Source organism: Hemitrygon akajei, chromosome 10 (genome assembly GCF_048418815.1).
Source record: "Hemitrygon akajei chromosome 10, sHemAka1.3, whole genome shotgun sequence".
Taxonomy (NCBI): Eukaryota; Metazoa; Chordata; class Chondrichthyes; order Myliobatiformes; family Dasyatidae; genus Hemitrygon; species Hemitrygon akajei.
Genome location: NC_133133.1, coordinates 33924395 through 33936907, shown reverse-complemented (window position 1 = coordinate 33936907; position 12513 = coordinate 33924395). Strand labels below are relative to the sequence as shown.

General features: G+C 40.7%; 1 protein-coding gene across 2 annotated transcripts in view; it reads right to left on the bottom strand.

Moving 5' to 3' along the window:
- The window catches only part of LOC140734277 (E3 ubiquitin-protein ligase XIAP-like), a 43579-nt gene that overhangs the window by 16974 nt on the left and 14092 nt on the right, over positions 1–12513 (bottom strand). For both annotated transcript variants that reach the window (XM_073058020.1, XM_073058021.1), the window contains one exon: positions 8876–8954. In XM_073058020.1, coding sequence (XP_072914121.1) covers positions 8876–8954 — 79 coding nt within the window. The remainder of the gene's footprint in view (positions 1–8875; positions 8955–12513) is intronic.

Below are 12513 nucleotides of genomic sequence, written 5' to 3'. Positions count from 1 at the left end.
GAGGATGGTCATGGCTATAATGAACTCCTGTCTCAGCAAGGTCCTGGACCCACTGCAATTTATCTACCGCCACAGTAGGATTATGCCAGATGCCAACTCAGTGGCTCCTCACACGGTGTTAGACCACCTGGTCAATACAAACATCCATGTCAGGATGCTGTTTATCGACTATACCTCAGCATTTAACATCAACATTCCCACAATCCTGATCAAAATGCTACAGAACCTGGGCCTCTGTACCTCTCTGCAACTGGATCCTCGATATCATAACCAAAAGACCACAATCTGTGCAGGTTGGTAATAATATCTGCACTTTGCTGAATATCAACACTGGCACACCTCAGGGTGTGTGTGCTTAGCCCACTGCTCTATTCCCTCTATACCCATGACTGTGTATTTGAGCTATACCATCTACAAATTTGCAGATGATACAACCATTGTTGGTGAATCTCAGGTAGAGATGAGACGGCATACAGGAGCAAGATATACTAGCTAGTTAAATGGTGCCGCAGGAACAACCTTGCACTCAATGTCAGTAATACCACCAGTCTGCTCCACCATTCTAACATGGCTGATCCTGGATCCCACTCAACCCCATACACCTGCCTTATCCTTTGGTACCCCGAGCAACCAGGAAACTGTCAACTTCCACTTTAAATATACCCATGGACTTGGCTTCCACCACTGTTTGTGGCAGAGCATTTCACAGATTCACTACTCTGGCTAATAAAAAAAAAATTCCTTCTTACCTCTGTTCTAAAAGGTCATCCCACAATTATGAGGCTGTGCCCTCTAGTTCTGGATACCCCCACCATAAGAAACTTCCCTTCCACATCAACCTTATCTAGTCCTTTCAACATTCGGTAGGTTTCAATGAGATCCCCACATATTCTTCTAAATTCTAATGAGTACAAGGCCCAAAGCTGCCAAAACTGTTGACAAAAGTGCCATCTGACTAGTGTCTCAAAGGCTCATCACAATCTCCTTGCTTTTATATTCTATTCCCCTTGAAATAAATGCCAACATTGCATTTGCCTTCTTTATCACAGACTTAGCCTGTAAAATAACCTTCTGGGAGTCTTGCACGAGACTGCCAAGTCCCTCTGCACCTCTGATATTTGAATTTTCTTCCCATTTTCTCCAAAGGTTCTACCGGCATTTCAACAGCTCAACTCCAAAAGGGAAGTTACATTGTCACGATATCAGAAAAAAGTATGATTCACACAGTAATTAATAGTTTTGTTACACGCAAGTTGTTGCTGAGCTTCACCGGCGACATGCTAAACCTGAAGAGGGCCTATTAACTAAGTGCCTAATATTCTAGTATCAAATATTTAATGCCTTGATATAGACATTTTATGATGTTCATGACAACAAGTCCTCCACAGCTTATTGTTATGATCCCAGCCCCCTCCTTTGTGAGAATCGCCAGGGCCCTAGTGAAGGGGGGGGGGTCAATGACCCAAGAGAAGAGAGAGATACGTGCGGTGTCCCTCATTTCACGGCGAGGCAAAGCTGGCGACTGTGGTCATTGTCTCGTGGAGACACCTTTGTGAATTGGGAACTGTACTACGTGTATACCCTCAGGGCAACGTGGGTGGAGAGATGGAGAGAGATTGCATCATCCCAACCTATTGACATCTGAGACCACGTGAGTTCAGATAAAAGAGGGGTTGTAAAGACGGCCCCCCAGACGCACCAGAAGACACGCTAGAAATCCTGCGACAGCGTTTAATAGCGACAACCGGTGGTGGGGTTCGTGTGCGTCTTTTCCTTGCCTGGGATTGGCGACCTCACCACGAAAGAACGGCTTAGCTACAGGGGAGGCCACAAGTGAGCGTCCATTCCCCAACGAGACTCCGACGAATCGAACTCCTAAAGGTTGGAAAAACCCGCCGGGTAACTGTTTCATTTAATCTCTATCTCTCTCTCTCTAACAAAGTGCACCAACGCGACACCACAAAAGACGGCAGCTGGTGGAACTGCAGTGACCGCAAGAGACTTTCAGATATACAGCGGACAATATATACATTACCCCTAGACAACGATAGAGTTTATTACTTATTGATTATTACTATACCTGCGCTTTAGATTGAGTATTGACGACTTATGTTATCTGAACGTTTGTATTAACCTTACTTTTGTGCCCCTTTATAAATAAAAACGTTTGAAAATGGTACCATCAGACTTCAGCAGACCGCTCTATCTTTGCTGGTAAGTGATCCAGTTACAGGATACGTAACAACGTGGGAGCCTTGTCTCGAGATTTGAAACCAAAATTGGAAGGGCAGTGAATTGGGTTTGTAAGTCAAAAATAAATAAATAAAAAGAATTGGATCTGGTACGCGGGTAGCCAGACGGGAAACCAGCAAAGATGGACGTGGATGAATTTATGAAAAACCCGACTGTAGAGGCGCTAGAGGTGGCCACCAAATCAGACTTGTTAAATTTGGCGAAGGGATTGGACCTCACAGAAGTGAGGTCGTCCATGAAAAAGCGGGAGGTGCGAGGGGCCATAACTTGGTATTACATTGGGAAGAAAGTGTTCGAAGCTGAGGTCTTGGAAAATATCCCTGAAAAAGTACCAGCGAGTGGAATGGATCAGCTAGAGTTGGAGAAATTAAGGTTGGAACATGAATTTAAAATGAAGCAGCTGGAAGCGGCTGAGAGAGAGAAAGAAAGGGCTGAGAAAGAAAGGGAGCAACATGAATTTAAAATGAAGCAGATGGAAGCGGCTGAGAGAGAGAAAGAAAGGGCTGAGAAAGAAAGGGAGCAGGCGTTCCACATAAAGGAGTTAGAGGTGAAACGGGACCAGGAGCTCCAACTAAAGGTGTTAGAGGTGGAAAAAGAGCGGGACCAAGCTGAAAAGCAAAGACAGCATGAAATTCAGCTAAAAGAGCTAGAAGTAGCCGAGAACGAGAGGGAACGAGCCGAAAAGCAAAGAGAGTATGAGGAGAGACGAGAACAGAGGGAACATGACTTGGAGATGGAGAAGTTAAAGAAAGAGCGAAGAGATCTAGGGTTAGATCGAGAGGAGAGGTTTAATGTTAGTCGGGAGTTGAGGGTAGTACCTCCATTCGAAAAGTCGGATGTTGATAGTTATTTCTTGCTTTTTGAAAAGGTGGCAGTAAATCAAAAGTGGCCCAAAGAGCAGTGGGTGGCGTTGTTACAAAGTGTGTTAAAGGGGAAGGCACAACGAGCATATGCGGCCTTGGCCGTCGAGGAAGGGGAAGCGGAGAATTATGCCAAAGTAAAAGAGGCCATTCTCCGGAGTTACGAGCTAGTACCTGAAGCGTATAGACAAAGGTTCAGAAATTTACGGAAAGGGTGGAATCAAACGTATACCGAGCTAGCCTATGAAAAGGGTGTGCTCTTGGACCGTTGGTGCACCGCGGAACAGGTGGACGGGGATTATGGGCGTATCAGGGAGTTATTTCTGATTGAGGAATTAAAAGGGTGTGTTCCGGAGCAGATCCGGATGTATTTGAATGAGAAGGCGAATAAGTCCATCTCAGAAATTGCTAGGTTCGCAGATGAATATGCCTTAACCCACAGGATAAAGATTTCCTCGCCAAAAGGTTACCCGAGAGACCGTCGGAACGGTAGGGAAAGTCCGCCAGCTGAGGCAGAGGTCCCGCCGGGAGCTAGTGGTAAGGTTGGGGGAAAGGCCAGGCGGCCCGAGATTTCCGGGCTTGACCTGTTTTAATTGTGGGAAGGGAGGACATACTGCCTCTAGGTGCTTTGCTCCGAGAAAGGAGCCAGAAAAAGGGAGAGCAGCGGTCCCTATCGGGTGTGCTGTGGTAATCAGTAAATCGACGAGAGAGCCCTGGGTAGACAGAGTACAAGAAGGGTCAGAGACTTGGCTGTCACCTGGAACCGTGTCCGTGAAGGGGGGAGACCCACCCATTCCCATCCGAATCTGGCGAGACACCGGGGCGGAGCTGTCGTTGATCCGCCGTGAGATACTAGATTTCGGTCGGAGAAGGGGAATGGTCGCCGTGAAGGGGATAGGTACAAGAATAGAAATGGCGCCCCTACATCAGGTAATTATGGATTGTGAGCTGGTATCTGGACCAGTCGAAATAGGGGTGCCATCAGAATTCCCGAGAACTGACGCGGACGTCCTCCTCGGAAATGATTTAGCCGGGGGGCAGGTTTGGACACGGCTCAAACAGCCTGTGAGGATTGCAGCCCCGCCCCTCTCATCTCCAGTCTGTACCACAGGCGCGAGCATTCGCAGCCTGTCGAGAAAAGCAGCTGAGAAAGCAAGCAGTTTAAATCCGGCCAGTATTGATTTGGCCGAGACGGTCCTACCAACCCTGTACCACGAGGGTTCTGAGGGTGGTAAACCGAAGAGTAGTAAAGTGAAAGGGGTTAAGGGAGAGAAGCGAGATCTGCCCTTAGCGAAGAGAAAGGTCCTAGAGGTAGGAAATAAAGAGGAGAAACGGAAACAGCTGTTAAAAGGTCCAGAGTTGGACATGGATGATCTGTCGGGGGTGGCAGCCCTGTTTGAAGAAGTTGAGAGTTATCAAGGTGTTCCCGAGAACGAGATGAAGGCAGTCCTAGATGAAAAGGATGCCATTACCTTGGAGAGGTCTGCTGGGTTGGCAGACGAGGTTGTTTCAGCCCGCGGGGTTGAGTTTACTCCGGAAGGGAGTTGCCCAGAGAGGAACTGGGAGGATCAGGGGAAGTTAGAATTTGAAAAGGGTACGGGTATTGAAAGCCTGGAAGAGGCAGATGTCCCGTTTGAGTGTGTCCAAGATGTGGATGCACGTGGTACTGAACCTAGTAATGGAGCTCAGAAAAAGTCTGAGGTATTTGATTCCGTTGAAAAGGAATGCAGTCCCTGTGGGTCAGATGGACTGGGTTCAGTGAAGACAGGGTTAACCCTGGTAATTGGGGGAAGGGAGGGTTCCCAGGTGTTGGTACACGAAGGGGTGGTGAACCTTAAAGTGGAACTCAACCATGGGGGGATAAACATTATTATTGAAGGGAACCGGAAGTTTGTAGTTCCCAAATCGAATGAAGAAAATTTAAAGTTTAGATTGGTGTCAGAAGAAGCAACCAAGCTACAGAAACAAGGGCTTGGTAACGCGGTGCCTGCGCATCGATTACAGGTGGATTTGGAATGTAAAGGTGCCCCACACGCTGTTGTTATTCAAGAGAGCGCTGTGAAAAGGCCGAAATTTAAATGCGGCCTGAGGGAAAGGTTCGAACTGAAACCCATCAGCCTGCATGGTCTTGACGAAAGGGTTAGCTACCTGTGTAACATTAAAGATTTGGGTGGAAATTCCCACGATGATTTAAGTTTGGGACACGGTGTTGAGAGAATAACCCTTATGGAACGGAAAGGCGGGAGAGTACCTCGCCAAATTACCCAGGTCCCCCACGTAGGAACACACCGGAAAAGAGGTGACGGCTAATGGGGGCGCCATTTTTAAATAGAAAAACCGGCTGTACGGGATTTTGACAAAGCATGTGAATAACAAAGACAACCCCCTTGGAACCCTGCCTGTTGAAATCTGATGCTACCAGCCTTTGGTCAGGGACAAGATGTTACCATATTAAAGGAAGTGACACTGTAATCGTTAACTGTTTAGACGCTGAAAAATGTATGACGGTACAGCTCTGTAGTTAAAAGAAAAGCTTTTGTACTATGTTAAATCCTAAAACTCTGTAAGACTCTGTACCACTCCGTTTTAACTGCTGGTAAAAACGTTTTTAAGAGGGGAGGTGTTATGATCCCAGCCCCCTCCTTTGTGAGAATCGCCAGGGCCCTAGTGAAGGGGGGGTCAATGACCCAAGAGAAGAGAGAGATACGTGCGGTGTCCCTCGTTTCACGGCGAGGCAAAGCTGGCGACTGTGGTCATTGTCTCGTGGAGACACCTTTGTGAATTGGGAACTGTACTACGTGTATACCCTCAGGGCAATGTGGGTGGAGAGATGGAGAGAGATTGCATCATCCCAACCTGATTGACATCTGAGACCCCGTGAGTTCAGATAAAAGAGGGGTTGTAAAGACGGCCCCCCAGACGCACCAGAAGACACGCTAGAAATCCTGCGACAGCGTTTAATAGCGACAGCCGGTGGTGGGGTTCGTGTGCGTCTTTTCCTTGCCTGGGATTGGCGACCTCACCACGAAAGAACGGCTTAGCTACAGGGGAGGCCACAAGTGAGCGTCCATTCCCCAACGAGACTCCGACGAATCGAACTCCTAAAGGTTGGAAAAACCCGCCGGGTAACTGTTTCATTTAATCTCTATCTCTCTCTCTCTAACAAAGTGCACCAACGCGACACCACAAAAGACGGCAGCTGGTGGAACTGCAGTGACCGCAAGAGACTTTCAGATATACAGCGGACAATATATACATTACCCCTAGCCAACGATAGAGTTTATTTCTTATTGAGTATTACTATACCTGCACTTTAGATTGAGTATTGACGACTTATGTTATCTGAACGTTTGTATTAACCTTACTTTTGTGCCCCTTTATAAATAAAAACGTTTGAAAATGGTACCATCAGACTTCAGCGGACCGCTCTATTTTTGCTGGTAAGTGATCCAGTTACGGGATACGTAACATTATGAACACATGACTTATGTGGAGTTCTTACCCATGAAGGAGTGTTTGGGATACTAGCAGGATGGATCTGCTGCCCACTGGAGAGCTGCAGACATCTTCTACTGTGTGAGAACTCAGTTCACAGCCACAATTCCCACTCACGAACTGTCCAGCTCATGAAGTTTACAGGAACAGAACTCTGCATAACCTGTGACAGACTTCTATGTCTATGACAGAAAGAGGCCATTTTAAATTTAACAGTATTGCTTCTCAGAAATCAACTATTCATAACATGTCCATTAGTTTTGAGCACTCAGAACTGTCAAGAATATAAAGGGAATAAAAGGATTGCAAGGTAGTATCTACCTTATGAATTATTTCTTTAGGTTATACAGTTACTTAAAAATTTAGAATTGTGAATCCATTTCTGGCTTTTGGGACTGATCTTGCAGTTAAATTTCAACTAGTAGATCGTATTACTCAATCCTAATCTTCACCATATTCATTGACTACCCTTACAATGAAAACATAATTAGATTTAAAGTTAACCTTTGTACATACAAGTGTTAAGAAGTTTCACACGTGATCTCGCAATGGGCTACATGATAGAAAATAAGTAATTTTATATTCAGATAAATGTATGGTCACATGCACTGTTTGCAATAAATAGCATTGAAAATAAATTAGATCAAACTGTTGCACAGAGAATTGTTTTGTTTTAGTTAACAAGATATTCATTATTAAGATATACAAGTCAAAGAACAACATTAGACACAATACAAGGTGAAGGTTCAGAAGACTATAAAGTTGTTCTGTTGTTTTAAAACATCAGTGGGGAGGGGTGAAAGTTACTGGAGAGAATTGTGACTGACAGTATCTAACAGCATTTGGATAGATAGAGTCTGTATAGGACTCAGGGCTGTGTATGGGAAGTCATGCTTGTTTTTTTCTGATGAGGTTACCCAACATGCTAATGTTAGGGCAGTGGATGTATATCCGGACTTTAGCAGGGCCCACGTGGTAGGTTAGCCCCCGTGGAATCTGGAGAGAGGTAGGCAAGTAGATTCAAAACTGGCTGGGAGGTGGGAAGCAGAGGGTGGGGTTGGAAGTTATATTTCGGAATGGAGGCCACTGACTCATGGCATGTGCAGGGGTCAGTATTGGGACCCTTGTTATTTGTTATTTATATTGGACATGGACACGTCTCATCAGTAAGTTTGCAAGTGACATGAGATTAAGAAGTGGTGTTGATAGTGAAGAAGGTTATTGTAGATAAGGGAATCTTGATTAGTTCAGTAAGTGGGCTGAGGAGTGGCAACTAAACTTCAAAACATATGCTTAAGGTGATGCATTTTGCAAATTCAAACTAGTGGAGAACATGTACTATGAATAGCAGAACATTGGGAAGCATAACAGAATAGAAGCACAAATGGGTAATTCATTGAAAACAGCATTACAGGGTGGTGAAAAGGTGATTAGCATGCTGGCCTTCATTAGTCCGGTCACTGAGTTTACAAGTTGGTGTTAAACTGGAAAAAGTACAAAAAAAGATTTACACAGATGTTGGCAGCAGGGAATCACATCTTAGGCACTAAGATTTCGAATATAATTGGCACGAGAAAACGTTACCTTCCCTGGAATGGTTTCAATTTTCTAGAATGTTATTGAATGATGTGGCAGTTGCTACTTCTAAATAAGGCCAAGTTTATCCAGAAGTGGGGCAGACACTCAAAATAAAATAAATTTTGGCTTTGTGGATAAAATGGTCAAGTTTTGATCATCTGAAGATTGTGGATGAGCAAGTAAGGAGGGATTTGGACTGATTTTGCCTTAGAGAAATTATATAAGTGTGAGAATATAGAATCATTGTCATTAATCATAGCGTGAAAAGGAATGGGTTTCATTTATTTTCAAGATTACAACGACTTTATATATGGATCTACAAGTACTTGATCAAGATTAAGAATTATGGAACATCCTGAAGTCTTAAGGTATCAAGTAAAAGCAATTCTCCATGACAAAGGCTGCTGAATTCACAATTACAGCATGAAAGGAAGTGAAAGAAAGCATTTAATTTGCTGATAAACTGCTTAAATGGCTTGCTGAGCATAATAATAAAGGGCAGAACTTGCTGCAGTAGCCAACAGAGTGCCAATGGTGGCCTAAGTACACTCTAGAACGAGATTCCTCTAAGTCAGGGTTAGATAAATTATAAAACAAGCATTTTAATCAAACCACTCAACACTATCGACACCTTTACCCTCTTCCCATCACACACGACCCCAAAACGACAGTTCAAGAATTAAACTTACTGTGGAATTCAAATGCAATTTCTTCAATTGAACATCATTAACAAAATCATGGCCTTTCTGCTGAATCAGGAAAGCACACCTATTGGGAAGAGAAATATTTTCCTGAAAAAGTTTTCCAAAATTTATGCAAACCAAGCAATTTTTTAATATTAAAAACGGGTACCAAATGTTTTCCTGTTTTTAAAAACAAGAATCAAAACTGTGCGGCTTCTGGCCTCATGGGATGACACACTCTTGTGGCATACAAACAGGTCTGGCAAACCGATGTTTAAAAAAAATGTTGTGAACCATTTTCAGCTAAGTGTATCCCACGAGGGGAAAAAATTTCCATCCCAGGAAATGTACACTTGTAGCCTTAAGCTCTGCTTCACACCTGATGGGGCTGCAGACAATTTGCTCTCTTCCTCTGTGATCACCCTTTTTTTTTTAAAAAAAGGACGATTAGCCATAAAATCAAATTGAATCACTTAACCCTTTAAGCAGATCTCCAAGCTCATTATTCATGCAATTTGGGCTTGGTAAGCAACCTTCATGGACCATGAGTCTTTCTTGCTAGTATTCCAGCAGTGTTAAAGTTTCAGCACCAAAGTGACAAACTGAAATTAAATTAAACAGGAGTTTAATTAATTAATTAATTTAATTAAAGGGTTGTTTAAGATTTACAGTGATGTTGAAGGCTCTGCATGGCTTCTTGAAGATGCTTCACATTTCAGGAATGCTCTATTACTGAAGTGGAAAATGTGCTCAAGGTGAAGCAAATTGTTCAGTAACAAAGCGTCTTTCTTTGTAGGAAATGAAGTCAATTGAAACTATTTCTGTTTACCTCTGGGAAATGGCTCAGAGGGTAGGTATAAAGGTTCTAGGTTAGACAGCAAGCAACTCAAACATTAACTATCCCATCTTCAAATTATTCTTGGACCCATTGTACTCAAGAAGCTGGTCACTTAAATTTTAAATCACCTGGTCTCTATCTGGTACTAAGGAGATAATTCCACAGTATTAAACGACCAAGGTCCAGCTTGGGAGTATTGACTAGATCCCCGAATATAACAGGATGGAGATACAGATAATAAGATTTAAGATCTGAGATAATTGATATCTTCATATCTTGGGAACAAAAAATGAATCATGCACCAAATGAAAATGATGTAAAATTTATACAAGAGGCCTTTTTGAATTTGGCTAACGCACATGATAAAATATTAATAGGTGGAGATTTTAACTTTTGTCTAGATCCAGTTTTAGATAGATCAACAAAGGTTGTCACAAAATGAAAAGTAGTAAAATTAACTCTATCATTGATGAAAGACCTAAATTTGATTGATATATGGAGAAGAATTAATTCAATTGAAAGAGATTATTCATTTTATTCAAATAGACATAAAACATATTCAAGGATAGATTTTTTCCTATTATCAACAAATATTCAAGATAGAGTGAAAAATATGGAATATAAGGTGAGAATATTGTCAGATCATTCTCCTTTGATAATGACAATGATAATGATAGATAAAGAGGAATCAATCTATAGATGGAGATTTAATTCAATATTACTAAAACGTCAAGACTTTTGTGATTTTATGAAAAAGCAGATTCAGTTCTTTTTCGATACAAATTCACATTCAGTTGATGATAAATTTATATTGTGGGAAGCAATGAAGGCATATTTGAGAGGTCAGATAATAAATTATACTTCTAAAATTAAGAAGGAATATATGATAGAAATAGATCAATTGGAAAAAGATTACAAAATTAGAAAAATCTCAAAGAAATATGACAGAGGAAAAACTAAGACAACTTATTAATAAGAAGTTACAATATAATACATTCCAGACATATCGAACAGAAAAAGCAATTATGAGAACTAAACAGAGATATTATGAACTAGGTGAAAGATCACATAAGGTCCTTGCATGGCAGTTAAAAACAAACCAGACTTCTAAAACAATAATTGCAATTCGAACAAGAGTAAATAAAATTACTTATAAACCTTTAGAAATTAATGAAACTTAAAAAAATTTTTATTCTGAGTTGTATAAATCAGAATCACAAAATGATATTGTTAAGATAGAAAGGTTTTTATCACAAATAATTCTTCCAAAATTAAATACGGAAGAACAGAGGGATTAGATATGCCTTTTTACATTGAAAGAGGTCGAAGAAGCCCTAGGATCACTTCAAAGTAATAAATCTCCGGGAGAAGATGGTTTTCTACCTGAATTTTATAAAAAGTTTAAAGATTTATTAATTCCTCCTTTTATGGAGTTAATACATCAAGCGGAAAGAACGCATAAACTTCCAGAATATTTTTCAACAGCTATTTTAATAGTATTACCAAAAAAAGATAGAGATCTGTTAAAGCCAGCATCATATAGACCTATTTCTTTATTAAACACTGATTATAAAATAATAGCAAAAATCTTATCTAACAGATTATCTAAATACTTACCAAAATTAGTACATATGGATCAAACAGGATTTATTAAAAATAGACAATTGGCAGATAATGTAACTCGGTTATTTAGTATAATTCATTTGGCGCAAAAGAGGGAGGAAATGAGTGTGGCAGTTGCTTTAGATGCAGAAAAAGCATTTGATAGATTGGAATGGGATTTTTTATTTTAGGTATTGGAAAAATATGGATTAGGAGTATCTTTTATAAAATGGATTAAAACCTTAAATACTAATCCCAAAGCTAAAGTAGTGACAAATGGTCAAATTTCAACACCATTTCAGTTAACAAGGTCATCTAGGCAAGGTTGTCCATTATCACCTGCTTTATTCGTGTTGGCGATAGAACCATTAGCTGAATTAATTAGAATGGACCCAGATATTAAGGGTTTCAGAGTTAATCAGGAAGAATACAAGATTAACTTATTTGCTGATGATGTTCTGCTTTATTTAACAAACCCATTGCACTTATTGCGTGAATTATCCTATAGATTAGAAGAATATGGGAAAATATCAGGTTATAAAATAAATTGGGATAAAAGTGAAATTTTACCTCTTACTAAAGGAGATTATAGTCAATGTCGATTAATAACTCAACTTAGATGGCCGGCAAATGGTATAAAATATTTAGGTATAAGAGTTGATAATGATATAAAGAACTTATATAAATTAAATTACTTACCATTATTGAAAAAAAAATTCAAGAAGATCTTGATAAATGGATGGTATTACCAATAACATTAGTAGGTAGAGTAAATACCATAAAAATGAATATATTCCCTAGACTACAATACTTATTTCAATCACTACCAATACAACTACCCCAGAAGTTTTTTTCCAAGAGTTAAACAAATATGTGAGGAAGTTTCTTTGGAAAGGTAAGATGTCAAGAATATCGTTGGAAAAATTGACATGGAAATTTGATCTAGGAGGGTTACAACTTCCAAATTTTAAGAATTATAAAGCAGATCAACTTAGATTTATTGCATTTTTTTTGAGAAAGATAGACCGGCATGGATTAGAATAGAACTAGATAAAATAGGAGAAAATGCACCAGAAGATTTTATATATAAATGGGAATCTAAATGAATACGGGAAAAGAAAGAATCTCCTATATTAAAACATTTGATTGACTTATGGAATAAGATAAATGTTGGTGATGAGACAAAAAAATCTTTATTCGCAGA